The 27605-nt window shown below is 39.9% G+C and overlaps 1 protein-coding gene across 1 annotated transcript in view; it reads right to left on the minus strand.

Moving 5' to 3' along the window:
* Positions 1–27605, minus strand: part of SYNE2 (spectrin repeat containing nuclear envelope protein 2) — a 3814665-nt gene that overhangs the window by 921054 nt on the left and 2866006 nt on the right. Inside the window, exons 96-99 of the mRNA XM_044073561.1 lie at positions 26008–26181; positions 21433–21564; positions 18269–18465; positions 2591–2723 (exon numbers count right to left, since the gene is read on the minus strand). Coding sequence (XP_043929496.1) covers positions 2591–2723; positions 18269–18465; positions 21433–21564; positions 26008–26181 — 636 coding nt within the window. The remainder of the gene's footprint in view (positions 1–2590; positions 2724–18268; positions 18466–21432; positions 21565–26007; positions 26182–27605) is intronic.

Consider the following 27605-nt stretch of genomic DNA (forward strand, 5'->3'; position numbering starts at 1 on the left):
TTAAGAATCACTCTTACTGAACAAAAATACTGACATCCTTAATGATGGTGTCTGTTTATACCATGGATGTGATTACAGGGAAATCAGCACAATGTGGTTCAACAAATGGCTCATCAGCTGCCACAGGTTTTAATCCTTTGGCTTCACTGGGGACCAGGAAGCCACTTGGAGTGTTGCTGGCCTGTGCTGTTCTGTCTAGGACAGGAAGCAGAAGCACATGTGACAAGGCCGGAATGTTTCAATAACAAGCAACTAAACTACATAAGGGAGTGGCACAAAAATGTCAACAGAGAAATTCTGAATTTTACTGTCAGATCAGTTCATGACTAACTACTGACACTAATTAGGGAACGGTAGTAAGATGGGGAAAAGGTGTACGTGGTATCAATACAGATGAGGTAAAAAGGGGTAAGACAAAAGACAAAAATGAAGGTAATGAGTTACAGTGATCTCAGTCTCAACAAAAGAACCATTTCATACTGCATATGTGACTAAACAACAATGTTCAGAAAGTTATAGTACTAAAAGCAACAGGATCTACAGAAAATCATAACAGAAATGTAAATTTAATGGGATGCACAACCTGCAGCAAGGACACAGAGTATAATGTAAAAACATCAGGAAAAGGCGTACACCTTTATATAAGGGAAGTAAGCAATGCAATAGAGCAACTAATTAACAAAACAGGAGAACAGGTAAGGGAAAAGATTATGCAAATTACAGAGGGAATATCTAGGATGGTAGAAAAGGGGAGGACTATTGTCAGAGGGGCTTCACAGTTATGTAGGTTGTTAAGAGCACAATGACTATACCCACACCTAATGGCACAGTCACTCTTGATGCCTGTTAACAGGCTGATTTCAGACAGCAAGAACTAAACACTTTCTCAAACCAGTCATCCTTTCCGGCCCATGGTGCAGAGGGATATAAACCCCTTACTGCATCCCAGTTGACTGATTTTCAATAAGCAACATGAGCACTGCAGGGACCTGTGTAGGAGAATGAGAGTTAGCGGACAATGTTGGCTCACACATGCTGGGGGGGGGAGGGAGGCAGCCCAGACTCATTGCAACAGCAGCATTAACAGCTGGGAGAGCTCCTTGCTGCAAATGGTGTGCCTCTTGGTCTGCAGGTTTCATATGCATGGAAGTGCAGATGTAACTCGTGAAGGCAGAGTTTGTGGAGCTTGTATGGCTGACACTGAGTGGCAGGGGTTAGGGCACACCTGGCAGCAAGATGATGGGGAACCAGCGTCCTTGCTCTCCTCATAGACACTGGCTGTGGGCTGGGTTGAGCCCGAGATGGGGATAAGGCAGTTCTGATAGACCTAATTGAACAAAGAGAGGTTGGTCAGCTGCAGCAAGGGGGAAAAAAAAAGAAAGAACAGTCCTCCACCACGTATCCTTGTATGGGGTAGAAAAAAACAGATCTCCAATCTGGAAATGGCAACCATTTCAGAATAAGTTATCATCAGTGTATTTTATATCCAGTTTAAATATACAATCAAGTCAATCAAAAATGATTGTTCTGAACTTCAGAAGAAAAAGATTTTGCCAAATGGTAAACTGCCTTAAGAGGATTCAAGCAATAAGAAAGAGTAGAATAGAGAATGTAACTACAGAAACTCCTGGAGAAGTCACTAGGCTGCGATGTTACAGCACGTGGCCACTAGCTGTTCATTTTTGTGTTTCACTAACCCTCTGTGAATCCCATCCTATTAATGGATTTATTTTCCCAGTCTCATACACATGTGCTTTGAATGAAATGTCTGTAACAGCTGACAATAAAGTGTGACAAATATAATGTGCATATAAATGTATACTATAGACTTTTCTTCATCTAAAAGTTTACAGATGTATTACGTAAGAATATGCAAGTGGCAAATATAATGTGCATATATATGTATACTATAGACTTTTCTTCATCTAAGTTTACAGATGTATTACGTAAGAATATGCAAGTCAAATTTCCTGGCAGTTGAGAACTGTAGAGAAGTACTGCTACCACAAAACATGCACATTAAGAATGTCATTTCAAATTCAACTCTTCCCACTGAGACCATGAATCCCTTGTCAGATAAATGTGACATGCATACTCATCTGTTTCAGGAGGCAACTAGTCATCTACAAAGCATAGAACTAAATGCTGCACAGAACAAATCTCTGGCTGTGCACTTAGTATAATGTTTCCATGTTTACTGGCTCAGAGGAATAACAGTAGATAACAGCATTCTGCACAGAGAATGACTACCTTTTCATGATTTACTAGAGTACCTCCTGGACATGTTTGCTTGGAGATACAATATATTTAGTGCAAGCAGCTCATTAAGACAAGTATAACTATGTTTACTTTAAGCAACAATTTATGTCCCCAGGTAAAGCTACTGCAGCACACAACGCTTTAGTTATAAGACTAATAGTTAACCCAGCCATACAGGTTTGTAGCGGTCTCAGTTAAATATTATGCAAGTAAAAGCGCATTAAAGTTTCAGTGCTATATACTGACATAGCAAAATTCAGTTGAAAACACATTTTGTACATTTCAGACTCTCACTAAAGTGAACACAGACAGAATATAATGTCATACTCACAAGGAGAAGTGTGAGGTGGTTTCTTACAGTGTCCAAGTCCTGCGGCACATTGACAGAGTGTTGTTTCCAGTAGTTTAGTCTCTGCATAGCAGTCTCCAGCCATCTGTTCAGCTCATCTGACTTTCCTTTGAAGCTAGAAAACATTATCAGTAAAATAATAGAATATCAAGAAATTGCTTACCAGAACACATTTTCAACTTTTATTATCAGTACAAGGATTAAAACATATGAGACCATAAGATCACAGGTCATACTCAGGACACTGAGGGATTGGTAGAAGAAGGCATAGCAACTTCTTGAATGATAACGTTAACATATAAAAGACCACATTAAAAAAAGTAGTCCAGAAGTTCAACATAGGTTTGTGCCCTAGATGCCAGGTAGTGTCAAACTGCAAATTGTAATTCACAAAAGGGCCTTCAAATGGAGACTGCATGAAATAAACAGTTCAGGGTTCTGTGATGTGCATCAACTCACATGACAACTTACTGCATTACTACCTTGGTGAACTGCATGCTGATCCCAGTAATGTGGTCTTAAAGTGATGTCAGGTGGTAGTGGCCTGGTAGAGTAAGAAACCTGGCTATCCATACATGCACAGTAATCTAAACATTATTAAGCTGCATGTAGCACTGGAAGTAGCTGCAGCTGTCCTGTGCACATGCTTTTCTTGTACTTTGTACAAGTTCATATCATGGGGGGCCACAATGTTTGGGTTACAGCAGTGAATCAAACTCACAACTGTATTACAGTGTTTGTAAACCATGTACCCCTTCCATCTCATTACCTAAGCATAGACAGCTCACACAGAACTACAAACAGTTTGTGTTACTGAGCTCCATTAGTTGCAATGACACGGACCATTTTCTTCTGTGCTTAGCCACACAGCACTCTTGTGGGTAAATGTATGAGTTTCTGGATCTGGCCTTAAGTCTGATTATGAGTTCCAGTTAGCAAAATGGTGTCTGTTGCCCTTGGGATAGCCACCAGAGAGATATTAAAGTACAGTTGTGTACCTACCACAAATGTACATGTTCGAGTGTATTCACTGTTGCAGTCATTACACTTGGGTTATCCTGCTGGCAGGCTACCTGCAGTCGGACAGAGTTCCAAAGTCTAGGTCTGGGGTCGGTTGCTGTCGCCTCTTCCCTGACGTCAGTGCGCCAGGGGTATAAAAGATGCAACCGACGCCATTTTCTTCAGTTTTTCTTGCCCCAGATGTCAGGTGCCCCCAGATAGGAAGGCTGAAAAAAAAATTATGTCAAAAAGCATGCATGTACTAAAATAAACATTTCCTTAATCTACAAGCAAATACACCACATAGGTTGTACAGAGTTGAGAAGTACAGAAAAGTCCCAGCAATGAAAAGGGGGGTGGTGGGTGGGTAACCTGGACTGCAACAGTAAATACACTAGAACATCTACATTTATGGTAGGTACACAACTGTACTATGTTCATCATGTTTCACTGTTGCAGTCATTACACTTGGGTAGAATCCCAAAGCTGAGGTTGGGTGGCTGGGCCTAAATAGGATTAGGAGAGGCTACCAGGCCCTGCAGAACTGCAGTGGCAAAGCCTTCTCTGGATTTAGAGTAGAGAGGTAAGTGGTAGTGATTAGTGAAAGTGTTCACTGAACTCCAGGTTGCAGCTTCTAAAATGTCTTTGGTTGGTACTCCTCTGAGAAAGGCTGCTGAAGTGGCTGCTGCTCTGGTAGAATGTGGCCTAATGCCCTTAGGTACTGATTTGCCATGTTGTGCATAACAGAAGCGAATGCAATATCCTATCCATTTTGAAATTGTCTGCTTTGAGATAGGCTTTCCTTGTTATCCTGCAGCATAGGCTACAAACAGTTGCTCAGTTTTTCTGAAAGCTTTTGTTTTGTCCAAGTAGAATCGTAGCTGTCTGTGTATGTCCAAAGCGTGCAGAAGTCTCTCCCCTTTATTCTGGGGATTTGGATAGAAAGTTGGCAAATGAATGGTTTGGTTAAGAGCCACATCGGAAACCACCTTTGGCATGAATGTTGGTTTGTCCTTAGAGAGACCCTGTCCTGGTGAAAAATGATGAACGTTTCCACTGCCATTAATGCCTGTAACTCTGAGACTCTTCTTGCTGAAGTTATTGCTAGGAGCAGAGCAGTTTTCCATGATAATAATTTTATATCTGCTGTGCTGGCTGGTTCAAAAGGAGGCAGTGTGAGCTTTTCTAAAATAAAATTGAGGTCCCAAGTAGATATTGGTGCTCTCCTTGGGGTATTATGTTTTTTGCCCCTCTGAGGTATTGTCTTAGTAGTGGATGTGAAAAAAATAGGAGGTTCTGTATTGTAATGAGCTGAAATGGCAGAGGCATGGATCTTAACAGATGAGAAGGATAGGCCTTTGTTCAGCATCTCAGTTATGTATTGTAAAATCTGAGGTATATGTGGAACAAGTGGTTTGAGCCCTTGTGCCTGGTTGCAAGCACATAATTTCTTCCATTTTTCTGCATAAGATTTCCTAGTGCTGGGCCTCCTGGCTTCTAAAATGACATCCATAACAGCTTTAGAGAGAGGTGTGGTCTGAGTGGCTATATTATCTGCCATGCAGCCAGATTTAAGGTTCTGAGTTGACTGTGCAGAATCTGATTGTTTTGTTGAGTCAGAAGATGAGGAATTTGAGGTAAAGGCCAGGCTGGGCCTTGAGACAAGCTCTATAGGTTTGGGTACCAGTGCTGGTGTGGCCAGTCTGGGGCAATCAGGATAATTTTTGGCTTCTCGTGTCTGACTTTTAGGAGCACCTTGAGAAGAAGAGGCAGTGGAGGGAAGGCATAAACTGTCAGGGTTTTCCAGCTGAATGATAGAGCATCCACTTTCCATGCTTATGAGTGATAAGTTCTTGTGCAGAATTTCTGTAGTTGGCAGTTGTGAGGGGAGGCAAAAAGATCTATGTCTGGGCTTCCCCATTTCCTTGTTATCATGCTGAAGACATGTGGATTTAGTTTCCATTCGTGAGGATCCATGAGATTTCTGCTTAGTTCATCTGCCAGTGTATTTTTCATTCCTGGCAGGAATTGTGCCTGCAGATGTACTTGATAGGTCAGTGCTGTGTTCCACAAAGTCATGGCTTGCCTGCAGAGGGGGTAGGAATGTGTGCCCCCTTCCTTGTTTATATACCACATAACTGTGGTATTGTCTGTCTTTATTAATAGTTGTCCTGGATGTAGTAGGTCCTTGAAAGCTGTCAGGGCATTCTGTACAGCTAGCATCTCTTTTTGATTGATGTGAAGATGCATTTGTTCCTTGGGCCACTTGCCCTGAATACATTTTCCTGCCGTGTGTGCCCCCAGTCATAATCCGATGCATCCATTGTTATTGTCTGCCTGGCTGTGGGTAAGGTGAAAGGCTGTCCCTTGTTGTGGTGACAGGCCCAGGACCACCATCGAAACTCCTGTTGTAGGCAGGGAATTAAAGTTGTTATTGTTTCCAGGCTGTGGCAATGTTGAGTCCAAACACTTTTTAGATACCATTGTAGTTTCTTCATATGCAGTCTTGCATATGGAATTAGTAGAATGCAGGACACCATGAAGCCCAGGGCCTGCAGAATTTTTCTTGCAGGGAGCTCGGTCTTTGTTGCCATCATTTGAAAATAATGAGTCAGTTGCTTTTGCTTGTCTGCCGTGAGATAAGCCATCTGGGCAGTTGTATTTAAGCTTGCACCCAGGAATATTATCTCTTGAGAGGGCACTAGTTTTGATTTCTTTTTGTTTACTGTGTACCCTAGGCAAATTAGTAATCTTTTTACAAACGCCAGATGTTTTAGAAGAATGTCCTTGCTCTCTGCTTGAATATGGCAGTAGTCCAAGTAGGGATATATTTGAATTCCTCTTTGTCTGCAAAATGTGATTACTGGTGCCAGGCATTTTGTGAAGACCCTGGGCGCAGTAGATAAGCCAAAGGAAAGTGCAGAGAATTGGTAATGCATTGAGCCAGCTATGAATCTGAGGTATCTTCTGCAAGATTGTCTGATTGGGACATGCAGGTATGCCTCCTTGAGGTCCAAAGTAACTAGCCAAGCCTTCTTGCCCAGCATGGGTAGAAGTTGCTGCAGTGTTAACATTTTGAATTTTGGAACATCCAGGAAAGTATTTAGGATTGACAAGTCCAGTACTGGTCTCCAGGCTTTGTCCTTTCGGGGTACTAGGAAAAGTCTTGAGTAAAATCCTTGTCCCTGTTCTTGCTATGGTACTCTTTGAATAGCTCCCATGTCCATGAGAGCAGCAATTTGTTTTTGTGCCTCTGCCCATTGGTTTTGTGGCAGGTCCGGCATACCTTTTGATTTTGGAAGGGTGTGAAAGTGGAACCTGTAACCCTGAGAAACAATATTCAGTACCCATTTGTCCTGGGTAATTATGTGCCAATTTTGTGAGAAAAGTGCTAGCTTTCCCCCCTAGGGGTGCTGCCAAAAGGTAAATGTTTGGCATTTGTAGAGGGAAGTCATTGGGACTGTTTCCTATAAGGTTGTGATTTGTCTTCTCCTCCTTTGGGGGCTGAAGCACCCCATTGTTTAGGTCTGTAGGAGCCTTTGGGCTGAGATCTGCCTCTTGGGCATCTGTATCTACCTCTTTGTGGCCTGTCTGACACCGGAAAGGACCAATTTTTTGAAGGCCAGTTTCTGCTAAACCTTGGTGGTTGAACCTGTAAGAAATCCTTTACTGTCTGCATTGATTTTGCTTTATCCTCCATTTTCTTTAACACCTCTTCTGCCTTAACACCAAACAAAGTATCATGCTGTAGTGGAGCATCCAATAATTTTACTTTAACATGTTCAGGTAAACTTTGTTCTTTCAACCAAGCATGCCTTCGAATGACAGAGCCTGTAACTGCGGCTCTACAAGAAGCCTCTAATGAATCAAAACCACATTGCAGAGTATGCTTTCCCACTTGTTCAGCTGCATGCAATAAATCCTGCATTTCCTTACTGTCAGGACTTTCTGAGTGTAAGCATTTTCTGTTTTAACAAAGACATTAGGTACTGTTGATATTTAAGCATGTGAAACTGGCAGTTTAAAGCCCTTACAGCTAAAGTAGCAGAAGTGTAAACTTTTTTCCCCATCTATCCAGAGCTCTGGAATCCCTATCAGAGGGGACAGGGTTTTTAGCAGTGGAAGCCTTAACCCCTTTGGGACCCTGAGAAATTGTTTCTGGGATCGCAGCAGGGTTTTTGTAAAGAAATTTATGAGAGTCAGGGACCCTGTAATACCTGTCTGGCTTGACTGGAGCAGGGGGTAAAGAATCAGGAGACAGACTGGATTCAGAGAAAACATCATCAACAATATCAAGCACAGGAGGGACAGCCAGGGGCCTGTGCTGAGGCAATAAAAGAAAGTCTCTGAGCCTTTTCTTGGATTCTGAGTAATCCTGACTCTCCCAATGGAAATGCTCCCTCATTTTGTGCAGGGTTTCCCCAAAAGAATAATCCTCAGATGGAGAGGCTGAAGGTATACATTCTTCTGCATCAGAGTCCTCATAGGGAGGGAGAGAATATCCCTGATCTGAAGAGGAATCAGAGGAAATAGAAACCTGGTCAGAGGAATCATAGTCAGTGTCTTGCCTAGGCCTTTTATCAGGAGGGGAATGGGAACCCCTGATCAAAGTAATTAGGTCTTTGGTCATTTTAAGCATCTGTTTCTTTGGCATAGATGACTGTCCAGGAGAATGCTGCACTTGTTTCCTTGTCTTTAATGGTGTTTTTGACTTTGCCTTGGCTGCTGCAATGGACTTAATAGTAAGCTGTGAAGGTCTAAAAACACCCTCAGAAGCCGATGCCTGCTCAGCGGCTCCGGACCCATCTGAGGGAATAGTTTCCACAGGTGCAATACCTTGAGTTTCCAGAGGCCTAGGTGTCTCCACGTGGGAGTCGGATATGGCCTGTGGCTCTGAGGTAGTGGGTGTCAGGGGCTGCGAAAGTGCCTCACTGAGAAACGGCGAACCAGCGACTGGCCTAGAAGAGGCTTCATCGTCTGTTTTGGACCTTGGATGCCTGTCCTTTTCTTTCCGACGGCATTATGTAGTTAAACCTTAGGCCAAAGTAATGTAAAGCAAAATCAAACCGACGCTTAATAGTGCGTTTGTTGAATCTAGCACAAAACCGACAACTAGTAACGTCGTGGTCAGGGCCTAGGCAAGGAATACAGTAAGAGTGAAAGTCCTTATGAGGTATTTGCTTCCCACAAGAAATACAATTGTTAACTTTTACTGACATCTGTCTGGAGCAAGAAAAAGTTTCCCCAATGGGGTACTTAGCTTTATTGAAGACTTCGGTTCTGAAACTCGATTTCGAAAATCTCAGGAGTCGGCCAACCGGCACTTGCGAACTGCTTTTGCTTCAGGCACCACGCAGCAAGAAAGACTGAAGAAAATGGCGTTGGTTGCATCTTTTATACCCCTGGCGCACTGACATCAGGGAAGAGGCGACAGCAACCGACGCCAGACCTAGACTTTGGAACTCTGGCTGACTGCGGGTACCCTGCCAGCAGGATAACCCAAGTGAAATGACTGCAACAGTGAAACACGATGAACATCATCTCATTTATTTGAGTTTAGGCCTGACTTTGAAGGGAAACTCTATGAGTTGTTGAATGTAGTAATAATAAGAATAACGGACAAGTCATGCTTGTGGAAAACTCACCTCCTTGACTGTTTTTACCTGTCAGCTCTACTGCAAGACTGCAACTGTATGAGTCATTTTTCATTTGTAGTGTGTGCCTTCTAATTTCTTTAATATTGTGCAATCATAGAATTTGTATATATAGAAAAAGGGGTACAGGAATGCAGGATGCTTATCACCCTACAAAAAAAAAATGTTTTTGGTGGTTTTAGCTGCAATTTTAGTGTGTGCATGTTTTGATAAGTTTGACTCATCCAGTATCCTGTCCTGGTGGGAGGCTATATTTTGATTTCATTGTAGTAGATCTGAATTTTAGGAGGCTAGATAGTTCTAACGTGTGCCCTGATACTCCCAAAACTTACTTACTGTACCATTCCACTGGGAAATCTCTACAAAAGTATTGCTGGTAAAATCAAAGTAGCTTACAACAGGGTTGACAGATGTTCAGCTTGCATTATCAACATATCACTGCATAGCCCTATACATTTAAAATGGTTAGCCTTCCAGCATCAGCTTCTAGTCAAACAATTTACTTTTGCATTTAAGGTGCAATATAGGAAAACAATGCCCTACCTTACATAACTAACATAGATGGGCACAAACCTATCATATATCAGCTCAGCCAGCCCAAAGCTTATTGATGTCTTTAGATCTTGGCTGAACATGGGGGAAAAGAGCTAAACTGTGCCTTCCTGCAGACGTTATTGACATTATCTTTATGGAAGGCAGATTAAGTTTTTTTTTTTTTTGGAATGAAGAAAGTACTGTTGTGCAACAACTTAACAATAGCAATAGATATCGTACTGATCACTGTCGCAGTATTCCAAACTGTTGGGTTATCTCACCAAACAATGTTGACATCTGGAAGGGGTACCAAAGCCATAACTTTACATACAGCCATAAGACCAATGTATGACCTACGCCCATGGGTGTAAGGGGACATAAGTGAATGCATGAGCATAAATCCTCAGACTATCTCACTGCCATTTCAAAAACAGGTCTCACACCCATTGATCTGTTCTACACATGGTCATTGCTACTGGTTCAGATAAGTGCCTCACTAGGGACCTTCCTTGACTTTTTTCACTTGTATTGCTGCTGATTGCTCTGTTAGATGTCAGCTAGGAGGAAAAGTAAAATTGGAGCAGGCAGACTCCTTACAAGAATGTACACTACCATTGTCTTTTCTGCCTAGGAGCAGACAGAATGATTATAAAAATTGTTTTATTTGTTAGTCGTTTGTCCCTAAGACCTTAAGAAACTGACTTTCATTTCTCAACTTATATTTGGAAACACAGCATTTAAAATGCCTCTCACAAGTTAAGATGGTGGATCCCACTGCCCATCTATAAGAAAATTTTTAAAAGACAAAGGGCTGAAAGCACTGCTGCCCAGTCAAACTCAGACATACCCACTGAGGCCTTAGAACCCACGATATGCCAGAGGCCAGTATGGCATCTGTTGATTGCATGTCTGAAGCAACTGATGATGGTGAGAAGGGGTAAAAATGTATAATTGTTTCAGAGAGATCTAAGGGCATACCAGAGATTCTAGTTAGAAAAGAAATCCCAGGATCAAATATCAAATTACATTAGGGATCTGAGCCTCCCCGGTTAGTTCAAGCAGATGTACCAAAGAAAAAGAAACAGAAAACCAAAATATTTCCTTCCCCAAGATGTCCCAGGAAAAGGAGGAGTGGATGGACTTTTTCATCATGGCACTTAGGCCTCCTTCCTTCACAGAGCCTACTCAGATGTCCACTCTTCCCTCCTTTCCTCAAAAAAGAGGCCTTTGGAAATCTCTTCTGATAAGGAAGAGGAAGACACTGATTCTGATGAGGATATGCTGAAGGTTCTCCATCAAGGAAGAAAACCTTCAGGAAATCTTACAAAACCAAATAGAAAATATCTTCACTATGGTGCCTGACTAAAACAGGACCCAGTTCAACCTAAAACTCCACTGGTCCCCTTTTACCTGCCTGATCTACTGAAATCTGGACTAGTGTATTCATCTATTAAAGCACACATTTCAGCTACATCTGCTTGTCTTCCTCTCAGTCCCACTCTTTTCACCAACACCATACTAGAGGTTAAACAGTTCCTTAAAGGCATGCACTACCTGAAGCCATTAAGGAAACCTACACCCCCTGCTTGGTACCTTAATTTTGTGCTGGAAAAAATACTCTGCTTCCCTTTGAGCCAGCAGTTTCTGCTCCTCTCAAATTCTGTTCTTGGAAAACCATTCTTCTGGTACCTCCCACCTCTCCTAGAAGGGTTTCAGAGCTGCAGGCCTTTATGACTAGTCCTCCTTTTCTTATTTTTCACAAGAATAGGGTGTCATTAAGGGTCACCCCTCATTCATGCCTAAAATGTTGAAAACTGTCCCTAAACTAGGTTATTAACCTACACACTTTATTTCCTAATAAAACTGTGGGGAAAAAATACTTCACTCCCTTGATGTCCATAGACAACTTAGATTTTACCTAAATAAGTAAAAGGATATTTGCAAATCAGATCAACTTTTTGTTTCATTCCACCCCCTCCAAAATATTATATATATATATATATATATATATATATATATATATATGTATATATGAAGAACTGAAGTGTTGGTGTTGCAGAACATTTCAGTACTTTTTGAAAGCCTTAATTCACTGTAGTGCTATGCTAAGCAGTGTTTATATGTAATTGTGTACGTTTTTGCACATTGCTTTGCAAATCCCATCTGCATTTTGCCTAGATAAAGCTCGTATACAGATGAAGACTTGCTGTATCTGTTTTGTGCTCCACCACTGAGCACTCCATCAGGAAATACAGAAAGACAACACCCTGGTGAAACATTCAGTAACTTCCATGACTGGCTGGTTTCATTGTTCTTCATTAGTTCTGTGATACAACCACTAAATAATATCATTTGTGATACTTTAATTAGCAAACATTAAGATTTTACTACAGCTTCTCTCCTGCTTGCTGATACAAAGACCTTTGACTACAGGTGCTAACTGTATGATGTCAAACACTGGCTGATTTGATACACCTGTGTAGCTACTTCTAAAAAGGGTTTATTGGCTAGGGCAAAGGTATTGCATACCTAGCATGGAGAATAAAAACAGTAATGTGACAGACTGATTGAGCTCTCCTTTGGCTCTGAAAGTCCCTTTTCACCTTCATTTCTAGTGTAAAAATCTTTTTTTTTAACACACAAATACAAACATGTCACTGAGCAGACTGCCTGCTGTGCCCAGTTCTGCTAACAGATAACAGCTACAAGTTACAGTTTAACATAATGAGAATACTGAAAAGTAATGTAAACAGAAACTGGTGAATTCAGTTCGAATCTGGACCGACTGCAACAAAGTACACTCAAACAGGAATATACTACTCACTATTGCAAGCACTAAAAGTTTTTTATAATAATGTACTTTTTTCTCACAACTTATGTGCTTCTCCAAAATTTGACAAAGTGGTAAGCAGTATGCAAAACCTTTTCTCTGATGCACATTGTCCCCAAACTAAATACACTTGCTATTCTTAATGTTCCTTTAAAAGCATGGTGGCACTGACTATCCCAAGGCAAGTATAGTACTTCTGTATCTAATCATCGTATAACAATACAGCAAAAAAAAAAAATTCCCTCAGTGGCTACTGCAATATTTATCTCACTCCTCCCTAGATAATGCAGTTAAAGGATTATTCCTTGTTTGTTTGTGTCTTTTGGCTTTTCCCGGTTAGGGGTCGCCACAGCGGAACTCCGGTCCGCTAATGATTGGCAGTAGAGTTTTACATGCTGTCTTGCCGGGCCTAACACACAACCGTCAACGAAGGAACACCCACTCACACATGTCGCCACACAGAAGACGCTCTAACTGAGAATCGAACAGGCAACGTCTAACTGTGAGGCTACAACGCTACCGCAGCACCACCACCGCAGGATCCTACCAAGATGAAACTGCCTTCTTTCCATTTACCTGTGAATGCTTTAAATGCTGCTAGATAAATTCTAAAATATCTAGTTACTGCCATCTAGTTGACTACAAATGCAAATGGCAGTACATAGAAACACTGTCATTCACACAAAAGCATACATAGAGTGAGAATACCAGAATGTTTTATAACATATGTCTGTCTCATCACTGCTAAAGATAAAGCCCACACTGTTCTACATTGCTGAATACATGTCCCAGTGGTCCCATAACAAAAACTTTTTGGCAAAGTTCAAAGGACAAAACCACCACCGTAACAGGTACAAGCATGCAAATTCTGAAGGTAATGCTACTAAATGCTAGAAGTCTAAACCTCCAAATGCACTCTCTCTCGAGGCACTTCTAAAAATGGAGAACATCGATATCTGTGCAGTAACTGAGACCTGGTTCAAGGCTCCAGAAAGCACCCCTGCAATACCAGGCTACAACTCTTACCACACTTTTTGGCCACCAAACCAGGACCGAAACACTAAAGGTGGAGGAGTTTCCATAAAAGGCACCTTCCGATGCGGAAGATGTTCTCAATGTATATTTATAGCAAACATAGAGGAACTACAACTGCCCACCATTCCAACTACATTTAAAGGGAAACAATATTGTACTTGTTATACCAGTGGAGTGGTATATTTGGCCTATTGTACTACATGTTGGGGATACTATGTCGGTAAGATGGAAAGACATCGAAGGCAAAGAGTTTACGAACACATGTATGACGTTAATAGGAAAAAGGAAACCAATGCCCTTTACTGACACACACTATTTTGTAAGGAAGCTAATTTTAAGTTCTGGATTCTGGAAACAATATTTAGGGACAACAGAGGGGGGGGACTGGGAAAACCAGCTTGGTTACAAAGAATTAATTTGGCAATTGCGATTGGATTCCAACACACCCCTAGGGATGAATGACCACGTGTCACTTTTACCTGCCCTAAAATTAAGGGCAAACAAAAACAAAAAAAAATCAAAACAAAAACAAAAACTAAAGGAATTTTACGAATGAAAATTAGCAAAAATAGTAAAATTAAATGTTATTTATTATTTATAATTTCATTCACAATTTTACTTATTTGTTACCCATCTATTTTTATTTATATTTATTTTTATTTATATTCAAATTATATATTAAGTTATACATATCATACACATCTTTAAATATATCTACACTTATATCACATCACACATATATTTTCCTATTTTGAATACATTACACATGAATTAACACAGAATGTTTATTATAAGGGTACATATACTGGTACTCGTGTGTTTTAAGTTACAATTTATTGAGATTTATTATTTATATTTATATTTATTACAATCATCTTTCAGATGTTTTAAACTGTTTTCAGTAATTAATTATTTAATAGTATCTTAAGTATATTTATGGATATTTATTTATTTATTCATTCATGGACTATATTGGACCAAGTTTCCAGGTGTAAGCATCAGATCATATATATATTTTTTAGTCATCAGTATTATTTACAGTTGTTTTTTTATATATGTTTACCACATCCATTTATTTACTACATATATAACTGTTTATAGACAAAACCACAGTGACTTGTTTCTTTAAAGTGCTGTTCTCTGATTATGTGGGTTTAATTGAATGTAATTAACACAAAGGTATAAAACGTTCGACAGAACAATAGCAGTTATTCTGATGAAGTTTCCAGTATTGGAAAAGAAAGCGCTTAAATTTTTAACTTATATCGTTCTGTTTGTACTATCCAAATAAATTATTTATGTGTTTTAAATTTTCCGTGGACTGCAGAGTCTTTGAAACAATTATTCCAACCAGCAACGTTTGTGGGACAGCCTTTATTGGGTCCTGTACAACGGGGGAATTTTTGCATTAGGAGTTTCCATATTCACCAAGGATATTCACATCACCAGGCTAGTTGCCCAACACAATGCGTCTGAAATTCTCCAGGTGCAACTAACACTAGGTAAGACTGCAATCCAACCTGTAGCTTGCTACAGATCCCCACCATGCCCCAAGATTCTCACTACACCTTTCTAAACATGCTGGAAAATATTAAGATACAACCAAACACCCTAATACTGGGTGATTTCAACTACCCTGCCATTAATTGGGAAAACTATTCGTGCACCAACACCTTTGCCCAATGGTTCTTGGAATGCATCAATTCCAATGCCCTGGATCAACTAATCCATAGTCCCACCAGGGGCTCCAATATCCTAAACCTGGTCATTTCCAACATGGGAAATCGATGCTCCACACCTATGGTCACCCCCTCGTTGGTCATGTCTGACCATAAGCTAATCACCCTTAACATCCACATCCCACCCCCACCTCTGGTAAGGAAACCTGCATAAAAAACTTCTCCAAAGCCAACTTCATGCTACTCAATTCAGAAGTGACAAACGTCATGACACCCATGCAGATGGGAACTGAAAGTTTGACTGCTGAATCCTACACTAAGGCACTGTACAAGCACATCCACTCATGCATTCTATAGCTATGTCAAGAATTTAAATGGCAATGCTCCGATCGGCTCTGAGCTGCAACAGAATGGCATTAAATATACTGATCCCAAGGATATTGCCAGTATCCTGGAAGATCAATTCAGTGCCAACTTCACCCCCTAAATGGCCCATCTCAATACCGGAAGATTGCCAAATTCCTGTAATAACAGCCAAACAGGTAAAAAAACGCACTCTCCAAAGCTAAGAATACAGCATCCATGGGACCAGATGACATCCCGGGCTGTGTATTACATGAACTACAAAATTAACTGGCACCTCACCTAAGTGTCATGTTTAATCATCAGCCTCACCTTAGGCTTCATGCCCACTGAGTGGTGCACAGCTACAGTTATCCCACTCCACAAGGGGGGATCCACTTGGATCCCAGGAACTACCGCCCAATCAGTCTGACAAGCCTGATCTGCAAGGCCATGGAACGTATTATCATGGAACTTATACACAAAGACATTGGCAACCTTCAAACACTGGACCCCACCCAGTTTGCGTTCATGAAGGGCCGATCTTGTCTCCTGAACCTGATTGACTTCTTCGAATCAGTCTCCAGAGCCATGGAATAGGGTAAGGCGGTCCACACAACCTATCTGGACCTCGCCAAGCCCTTTGACACCACCCCCCACTCTGGAATCATAGATAGACCTACTAAGCTGGGCATTAATCCCTATGTCACTCGATGGGTTGCCAACTGGCTTACTGGCAGAACCCACATTGTAAAAGTAGCTGACTCCAAATCCAGTTCCAGACAAGTGACAAGTGGAGTATCTCAGGGTTCAGTCCTGGGACCGGTCTTGTTTGTCATCTACTTCTCTGAAGTACAGACCAACACTAAGGGACTCTGGCTAACAAAGTTTGCAGACGACTGCAAACTGGGAGCCATTATTGAATCCCCAAATTATGTGGGGCCTTACAGAAACAGATGCTTGGTGCCAGAGCCATGGGCTCAAGCTCAATGCCAAGAAATGTATAGTTATCCCCTTTGGGAAAAACATGTACCCGTGAATTACCACATAGATGGCAGTACACTAAACACCGAAAGTGTGATAAGAAACTTAGGGACACAGGTGGACAGTGGTCTCACCTTCAATAACCACATTGCCACAACAGTCAGGAAATCCTTCTATGTGGCACACCTCATCACTAAGGGCTTTTCATCCAGAAAAAAGGAGGTCATTGTCCCACTGTACTCATCCCTCATTAGACCTATTACAGAATACAATGCCCCATTTGGTATGTACCTCTCAAGATATCTGCAACATGTGGAAATGCCGCAGAAATATCTCACTAAAAGAATCACAGGCCTAAAGCAGATGTCCTATGCTGACCGCCTTAAAAAACTCCAGCTATACTCTGTCGCAAATTGCCTACTCAGAGGCGATCTCTGCTTAACATACAAGGCCATGTCAAACCAGAGCTGTTAGACATGCTACACTTAAAGAAATCCCAATCCCTCAGAGCCACACGCTCCAGGGATCTAAACCTTGTCATCACAATAAACAAAACATGCTGGAGGGATAGGTTCCTGACCCAGAGACTCCCCAGACTCTGGAATAGACTGCCCATACATGTCAAGCAGAGTGCCTCTTTGGCCCTCTTGAAAAGGAACCTTGACGATTGGATGAGAGAAAGGAAATTCACCCTGGGGATCATGTCAGTTGCCCTGCTAGACAGGGGCCCAGAGAAGTAAATAGTGTGGGAAGAAATAGCCAGGGAATTGTTATGGCTAGGCTTGTATAGGCCCTAGGGCCGATAGCCTAGTACCAACCTATGCACCTATGAACTTACAAACAGATAGATAGATAGACAGGCAGGTATACAGATAGGCAGAGTATACAGACTACATACATCTATTGTATAATTTTAGCCAAGCTAGTGGAAGAAAGGAAAATCTAGAAGGTGTTTAACATCGCTGCAAGGAGGAGAGTTGGCACCATGTAACCAGTTGAACATTTTGATTACCAAACTGCTAATATAAATCAAAATGAAGAACAGACATCTTGTGAATGAATCACTAAATCCTTCAAATAAATAATTCAAATGTTTTTGGCAGCCCCAGATGGCAGATATAAAAATTTCTTTTAATAAAAAAACATCCCAACGGGAGAACAGCGTGGGACATACATGGTCTCTGAACCATCCATCCACAAGCCCTTTTTCCCATTTTTGTTTTGCACATGGGGTCAGGGTGTCCCTTCAACAGTGACAATCATCTAGAGCTACGTTTCACACCACTGAGCGGCTACACCTGTTGAAGCTGTTCTTCCATACCACACACTCACATGCAGACTCACATCTATGCCCAATTTAGAGTGCATGACCAACCTACTGCATGTCTGGAATTTGGGAAGAAACTAGAGCACCCAGAGGAAACCCATGCGAACACCAGAAGGATATGCAGACTCCTCACAGAAGGCAGCCCCAGACGGAAATCGAACTGGGGAATCTCTTGCTGTGAGACAACAATGCTGTCCATTGCTCCACTGTGCCACCCATATGGTTGCTGAACACATGAATTATTACAATAAATAAATAACGAGCTGTGTTACGCACCAGATCCATCGTTCAAGCAATGTTTCTAGTCGATGTAGTTCATGGCTGCTCTGTTTGGATAAGGAGAGGTATTGATTCTCTAGCTCTGCAATTTTGGTCTTTAACTCTGGACATTGTACAGAGCTGAGCAGTGCCTTCCCCTCCTTAAGTGTTTGGTAAAGCATGGGATGTTTGCCAACCAGCTCACTCTTTATTTGCTAAAAAAATAAAACAAAATATTTTCAGGTGGTAGCTATGAAACAAAGTAGGCTAAAAAAACTCAGAACTAATAACATTCACATTTTATTTTACCACAGAAAAATACATTTTACACTAGCACAGTTCTTACTCATCCCTGGTAATAAGTATAAATCATTTGTTTTCTTGTCCAAGGCAGTGACTTGTCAATGCTAAATAGATCCTTGATGATATACACATGACTGCAAGTTAACATCATTCAAAACAGAAATACAAAACACCATTACTGCATTTAGGAGATGCTTTGAGCTACTAAAAACAAACAGAATACAGCATATGAAAACTGGCATTTTAAGTTATTTTACATCAGATTGTCTTATCTCCATTTCACACACATCTCTCAGATTGCAGGGTGTTATTTTCTGAAATAAAAAAAGAAGAGGTTGAGGAAAATGCCACCCATGACATTTGTAAGTGGCACAGACAAATTAAAGTACAACATTAAAGCCGGTTTAAGTAACAAAGTAAAGTTTTCAGTTTTCAGTGCGCATTCGTACATGTTTTGGTTTTCCATATCGTTGTTTTCATTTCTAAGGACCCGACCAAGGTAGGAAAAGCTAAAGAAAAGTCTCACTTCTTGCTTAGAATGGAGCTTGATGCAACAATGCTTTTCAGATTAAAAAAATTTTTTTTATCAGGATACAAAAAATGGCAGCCCTCATTTAGTAGGTGCTATAATACAACACTTGCCAAAGATATTATATAATTTGTATTAAGCTGCAACATGCAATTTCACTGCTTAACCTACATTTTTATTATTTTAAACTGTGCCTCTCAGTCAGTGAGAAATATGGAAAAATTATATTAACCTTACACAAAAGTTGATTCTATATTTCCATGAAGCAGAGCTGCAAAATGCCAACATTATTGACCCATGGAAGTAGGCATATTTGAGTTAAGTTCTGATTTATTTTACTGTGTGTATGTTTGGTTCTGTGCTGATGGACACCAACATGTGTACATGCTTTTGCTGTCTTGAATCAGAACACTGAGTAGTCATAAATAAGCCAGTAATCTATACATTTTCCAATTATATCAATGCAGCTTTTTAAGTAAATATTTTATCCAAAGTGTTGTCTTTGCACCTCCAACGTTATGCTGAAAAACTTCTGTAAATATAAGTACAGCCAGCAAATAGTGGGAAACAAAATAACACAGTACTAACCACCTGCTTACTCATGCAAACTCAGTTAACAGCAACTGCTGAAGAGGGAGTAGCGGTGGCTTTGGTCATAGCTACAGGCATACCTTGACATGCAGAGGCGTCCCTGAATTTGGCTCAAAATCTGGCTCTGTTACTCCTAATCCCTCTTAAAGCTGGCAATTTTGAGAGAAAGGATGATGGATTACACTTACTAAACAAAGATAATAATTGGAGTTATATGCTTATTTTACTTCAAAAATGACTGTTAATTTACATTTTCTTATTCTGTCATCATCTCAGGTTTTAATTATTTATTTATTTATTTACATTTGTTTACCAGGAAAGTCTGACTGGGCAGATGCCCATTTTCAGAGGAGGCCCGGGGAGAAAAGCTCCAGTTACAGTAAAAACGACTACATATAAAATACAGTATTTAGAGTTACTAGGACTAATATTTTAAAAACTGTCCCTGATTATTTTTGAATTTGTCCTTGATTCTGGTGATCAGAGGTTAAAAGGCATGGTTATTAGATGTTGCAACTGAAACAGCCAAAATTATAGAAGATTTTGCTGATCAAGGTTTCTTAACATGAAAATATCTGCACAGCAACATGACGACTGTTTGCCTCCTGAAAACATCCAAGAGATTATCTGTATAGGCACCTGTCATTAAAGTGCGACTGCAAAATCAGAAAGAAAAGAAGATAGGAAAGTCTTTGGTGAGGCCACTTCTTATAGGTTTATAGGTGAGGACTAGGCTGACTGCCCCTGTGAACCATTTTAAGCCTAGCCAATTACCATGTTAGTCAAAATTACCCATACCTAGTTCCAGGGTCTATATTTATATACTAACAATATGATAATGATTAAAATGGCATCTCATCAGTCCTATACTAACTCACCACCTGGGGTAACTGTTTCACACCAAGGGCTGAAATTAAAACAGTTCAGGCAGGCAAAGTATAGGACAAACCTGCAAACACATGATAAACATGTAGGCCCCCACCAAACTTGTGGAGCTCATTGGAAGTGATGTGATGACAGAAAAACTAAGAATAAATGGAGGAGTGGTGGTTTGTGAGACCCCGCTTCCAATTCTGCAGCTGTGCCTGCACGTACACGGTGGTTCCCCTGATACTGATGACATGCATCTGGTAAAACCAAGACTGCTGACAAGAAAGGCATGCATCCTGATTCATTACAACTTCAGCACTGTTCCATTTATATGTGTTGAATCATCCTATGAAAAATCTCCTCAAAAGCTTGCTGTTCCTGTTATTTGAAGAGATGCTGAATAAAACTGAATCAGTGGAGAGATTTATCTAATAGTAGGCTATGTGCCTCAGATCAGATGAGCTTGCCAGAGACAGCAAAGTTTGCTTTTCCTGCAAAAAGAAGGAAAAGCACCCACAGCCAAATGGATTCCAAGTGCATGCCTTAAGATACTCCAGCCACTGGTATGCATATTATAAAAATAAAGGAAAACACTTTAAGAGGCATTCAAATTACAATACAATGTGCACTGATGTTTTCAGTTCTACAGCCCAGGTGAATGCCAAAATCACATAAGAATGCTTGCATTCTTTTCATAAGAATGTTTAACAGATAATTAAGAAATAAAAATGGACTTTAAAATAGCTCACCAACATAAAGGTAAGTATATTCGAAATAATTCTATTCTGTAGGACATTGATTAAGCTGCATTATAACTAGCATATGTAATAGCCTGCTAGGATGACACCATACAGTCTGCCACAATTAAACATTTGTAACAGAAGCTTACCTTGTATAAGGCAATTCTTTCAGCCAGTCGTTCTTCTGACTCTTCCACCAACCCCGTGGAAGGTATTGTTGATCTCAAGCCCTCAAGTTCTTTGCAAAGAATTGCATAGTCATCCTCAAATGTGATCCATGCCTAAAGAAAACAGAAATGCAATGTAAAGTAAACATACCATAACAAATTAAAAATATACATGATCTAAACAGTCTGGACTCTGTTTACAGAGCGCAACTATACAAGGTGTGCCAGTCATTTTGAGATATCATTGTGTGACAGGAGACATACAACATGTAATTTATACATAGACAACTGCTTGGACAACTTAATAAGAAAGGCATGTGCTAACAGAGGAGAGATTACCAGGGAAATAGAGTCAGACAGTTACCTTAAAGCATGGACATTTTATTCATTTCTGAAGTGTTCCTTTAGTTTTTTGTAAAATTACGAGAGATGCTGCAAGGCAGTAACCTTGTCTTAAAGACTATTCCAAGAGAGTGGTTTGAGTTTTAAAAAAACTGTTCACCTAAAAGGCTCCATATTATAGGAATTTCTGAGATAAAAGCACTACCCCACCTAACCAATATGTCCCAGGCGTTATCGTTTTAGACAGACATTGATACTGATACCTTGCCACCCTGACTATCAGGATCCATTGAAGACCATTTGTAACTGGACTACCAAAGTCTCCGTAAAATGTGTGCAATGCAAGACACAACCGAGCACAAACAATTTTGTTTAAAAGGCACAGCCATCCTAAGTAGGACAATGCACAGCATATAACGATATCAAGAAAGTGTATCCCATAGCCGGCCTTAGGCATAGGCCAACTAGGCGGCCGCCTAGGGTGCCGCTCTAGCAGGGGCACTTTTCCAGTATTTATTTGCTGTAGGTAGACCGGGATGGGGGTGCCAAGTGGTGTGGTGGGGGGCGCCATGGAGCCCTTTTGCCTAGGGCACCAGTTCACCTAAGGCCGCTCCTGGTGTATCCACAGAGAAATTAACAGATTTTTAGAATAACGATAGGGTCTTCCACATCAAATCAGAAGGCTCCTTTGTATACATTTCTTACAGATAACTGATGATGAAAAAGAATACTGTTAGATGCTTACATCTGTTTTCTGAGCAAGCTGGTCAGCAGCCCTTCCTGTTACAACCTACAGTTGACTAGTGCTCGTTAATGCTTGCTTTCTTGGTAGTAAAATGAAACTGTGACTTATTCCAGCATTAGAAGCACTATGTTCTTATATGTCTTCGATAGATATTCCTTGGGCTTGGAGTGTGTGAACCAGTCTGTTCAAAAACGTAATGAGACATTGTATTCACTGAATGGAAAACCCAACTAACTGAAGTAGCAGGAGTATTGTAATATAGCTCCTGCTGTGGTATGTTCCCTGTAGCTTTACCATCCTGTTACTTGCAGGTAATTTTAATTTACAGCCCTAAACATGACTCTGCTTCCCTAAGCTTCACAATAAAGAGCAGTCTGGCAGTTCATTTAAAGGATTAAGGCTATGAACTGTTAACAACTTGCTTCTTGTGGTACAGGGATTGGTTCCTGTAGCCTCCACTTGCCTGCTATGTGAGTGAGCAAGTCACTATCCCTCGTCTGGTCAGGGTAAAACAGATGAACATTCGTGGGTTCAGTTCAAGCAGTTTTATTACACACAAACACATCAGGAATGAGGCTTTGTAACTTAAAGTTAAATAAACATATAAACAGACTGACTGCCACACTCATACATGTTAACACTCTGGCTGTTCTCTCAAAATGGCACTGCTGCCTGCACATGCTCACTATTTATATGCACGTGCTTACATCTGGAAATGCTTCTTAAAGGTATATACACACACTCTGATCTACAGTCACTACCAGACAGATATCCAGGGTCACCTCTGAAAAGAGACATTTGTATCCACAGAGCTTAATGGATTAACTAATAAATAAAATAAAAACAAGTTCTCTCTGAGGCACGGAGAGTGCCATCTCATAGCAAATGTTGTCAGTTCTTTTAGTTTAGAAGCTCCTTTGAAGCTACCATACAATATGTCCCAGTTCCCAATTGCAAATAATTGTCATCTGTAGAACATGCTGGTCTAATGACTTAGCAGTTACGATGCTTGAGATGGTCTGCTACTTCTGAAATGACCACAACATGTTCTTCCCATCTAAACAATGTTAAGCCTACCACATTCAAAGAAAGCAGGTTGTATGCACTACTCATACAGTTTTCTTCCTGAAGCAGTTTCTGCAGTCCCTCTACAGACCATGTTTTTCCTTTTGTGAAATTTTGTGCAATTTACTGTAGTACTTGTTACAACATCTGTGACATCATGTAGGCAATTTAAAGAGAGATATTTAACCCAGACTTTCATAATCTTGAGAAAATAAAGTAACTATTCCAGTCACTGATTTTAGAGAAAGGGCCAGTAAAAAAAAAAAAGTTTAAGCGTGTGTAAATATTGCAGTTAGTCTTTTTACATGGTTATCAAGTGACAAGGTCCACACATCAGCTAGAATGTTTGGTTGGAACATTGGAACTACAATTCTGGGTCTGAACAAAACCATTAAAAAGCTACTATTTCAAGTCTGACATTCAGATGTACCTTAAATTGCTGTATTTCTAAAAAAATAAAAACTGACACACTACTTAAATGAGAAATTAAAAAAGAGCAAGAGATCATAGTACTTTGATTTAAATTGTTTAAATAAGTAGAAAAAATACTATGACAGTAAATATTCTTCTGATCACAGCATACTCTTTGTCCCAATAAACTTGTATCAGGAAGGCAAAAATTTTAACTTTAAAATTAAATCACATCAGCATGGCAGCCTACTTCAGGCATTTTTGGGGATAGATCGTAATAGAAAATAATTAGTTTAACTGATGCAGGGATATCAATGCTGCATAAAATATTAAGCTACGGCAGAAATACATTTATCAGTTTACACACTTATGTATTTACATTCTTGTTTGGAATGTGACTATCCTTTATGAACAGCAACCATATCGTCCTGCCTTAACAAAAACTTCTAACAATTCTAAGTATATAACAGGGTTTATTTATGACCTCCTGCTCCTTTCTTTCCAGGATGACAAAATGTTGTACAAACAGCAAACCAGACTTCAATTAGTGGGCAGTGTGCTGAAGATATGGCATTTCTACATTCATCTGCAAGCACCATCAAAAAGCAACATTGCATAAGGTGTGGGTCTACGGGAGCTCAAAATATGGTTCTTTTGAAGCATCCGATTGTATAAGCATCTCTAAAACTCAAGTCATGATCTACATAGAGTAAAGTCATTCTAAAATAACAGATAACAAGTTCTCAAAGTGTGTGCCACAACTGCCAAGCTTTCTAAGGTATTTCCCTCAATAAAGTTTTTCTATATGGACCACATCAGTGCCCACTTAAAAAAAGTGAACTATGCTGTGGAATGTGTCTTAAAAGGGTGGGATTTTTACATTATTTCAAAGCATGACCCTGAAAACTCTATATCAAGTTAGAATACTACCATGTGCTCTCTACCATTGAACTAAGGAACTAAACAGCTACACTTGACATCCTTAACTAACGTTTTCCAAAACAAACAGAAAAGCAAGCATTTCATAATTGGTGCATTTCATCTGTGGAACTGTGGGCAGCACTGTCAGGTAATAAAAACCAGATTCCCCAAAAACTGCTCCTATCTTGATAGTACAATTACATACCAATATCTCAATGCAAGGAGTTACTGTCTGCTGATCTGTTTCTGCATATTTCAAGGATATACTGCAGCTACAAGAATAAAACATTCAGTGTTGCAGTCTTTCACTCTTGAGATCAGTTCTCAGGGTAAGTATATGGCTGTCTACCCCAGAAACCGCTTCTACCAATTAACAGTAAATACCTGTGTTAAGGAAAGAAATAATCCACTTATATAAATAAATCAAAACATTCTTTGTCTCCTTCATCTAATTAAATGTCATGTTAGCAGAATGCCCTCCTCTCTGTCTAGTGTACTGCTTTGCTGAAGTATGCTATACATACATGACACCTGCAGCTTTTTCTATGCTTTACTCTTTTCAGTCTGTTATTCACCCATTCACATAACCTCACACCTCCCTCTTCTTTGATTTACTTTTGCTGTTACTCATTTGAACTCACCTGTTTTCTCCTTTCAACTTTGTTTTCAATACTACATCATTCTTACTCCGCTGTTATAACCTTAAGTACAGAATAAGCGGACTGAAACTCCCTGGCCTCCGTCCTGGCTTATTTAATTGGTCACTGTACAGTGCCTGCTCATTCTTCCTACAACATTGCATATATTGGGTCCACTGTAAAAAAATTCATTGTATATTAATTATCTTCTTAGGCATATCGGGACTACATGATAAAAAGGTTAAAGTAATCACAGCATACGCTAAACACTTCTATTACACATTTCAATTTTTATGTAATATTCTAGATGATTGTTTTAGTTGTTTACATTTTAAAACAACTGTTTAGAAACATTTTAATGGAAACAATATTCTGTGATCTCAGGTAAGCATTTGGGAAAATATCTACTAGTTGTTAGAGTGCAAACAGTATTACCTGTAAAATCCTTTCCAAATGTATGCCATGGTCCATGGCCCTCTGCTGTAGACTCTTAACTTCATTTTCTAACTCCACCCAAAATTTTTCATTCTGTTTCAACAGATGTGAAGAAGTTCTGTGGCAAAACATCTTCACAATGACCAAGTGATTGTCAAGTTTGCAGAAAGAGTTCTAAAGCAAATACAAGAAAAAACTAGTCAAACCAAATTTTATTAAAGAAAAGGTAACTACAGAGCTGAAAGTGTTACAGTTGCATTATGGTTTTGATATCAGTCATCTTTCAACATAAAGTGATGACAGACTTAAAAGAGATTCATGATAATTCTTATAATATGCAAATATGAAAAACTGAGTTGAAGTCTTCAGTCTGTGAAGTCGCGTTAAAACCAGCATGCCTTAAAACTGCTGCTGAAAGCTAGGCAACTACTGATAGTAAAGATTACAGCTGTCATAAAAACTCCATATGATAAATAATAAATGAAAAAACTGAAAGCTATCGGCTTATGAAAAATAGGTCTTGTGCCAGTGAAAACAAGATTACAACTTGGGGGCGGACAGAAGAAAACAAAAGAGAATACAGGAAATTTAGTACTGCCCGTTCCTGCCTTCCTTCATATGCAATGCAGAAAAAATAAAAGAGTGGTACAAGACTCACTAACTGGAACCATTTACATTTATCACCTGCACAATGAAGACTGCACTGCATAATAACAGATAAAAAGGGATTTGTTACGAGGAGATGACTCAAGACCTAATAAGTGCAAACTCATTAATCCACAGGACATAAATCACCCATTCTGCACATCATGGACATAGCTAACATTCACTCTATACTTCCTTATGTAAGGAATTTCACCCTCACACTCCCTCTAGTTAAACATACTAACTTAATTGTCACACAGCTGTGGGGAAAAAGAAAACACCCTGCAAAGGCAAAAACAATTATCCACATGAAATATGATCTCTCAGTAAAATGAAGTAATAGGAAATTTGGAAAGGTATTAGTTATTCAAGTGAATATGTAGTTAGGGATGCCAACTCAAAACTGGACCAAGGCCGCACATCTCACACCTCCCAAAGCCCCACCCATCTTCTCCCCTCTCCCTGCCTGCTTTTCGTCCATTCTGTGATGTCATGGTCATGTCAGGGGGAGAAAGAACTTCCTCTTTTCCTAGTTTGTGATACCTTTTTTTTTTTAAACAGAAAAGCATAGTAAGTCTGCTGATGTTGGAGTTTGAACAGTGTTTTCTAGGCTATCACACAATCAGTTTGATTTCTGGATAGTCTGAAAAAAAAAACGGATAGGTAGCAACCCTATATGTAGTGGAGGTGAAGAACAGATTCAAAGGCTTAGATACTGTGGACAGAACACCTGCAAAACTGCATACAGAAATTTCTGATACTGTTTAGGAGGTGACAATGATGTCACAACCAGACAGGAGATTAAAAAAGCAAAATGGCTGTCTGTGTAGGCTTTAGAAATGGATGGGAAAAGGACAGAAAAGACAAAAGTGATGAGACAATGATATCAAATTGAATGCAGAGTTTTAGGGAATAGGTAGAAAGACAAAAGGAGACATATTTAAGGAAGCACA

The sequence above is a fragment of the Protopterus annectens genome, chromosome 6.part0 (assembly GCF_019279795.1).
Source record: "Protopterus annectens isolate FY-2018-M chromosome 6.part0, PAN1.0, whole genome shotgun sequence".
NCBI lineage: Eukaryota > Metazoa > Chordata > Ceratodontiformes > Protopteridae > Protopterus > Protopterus annectens.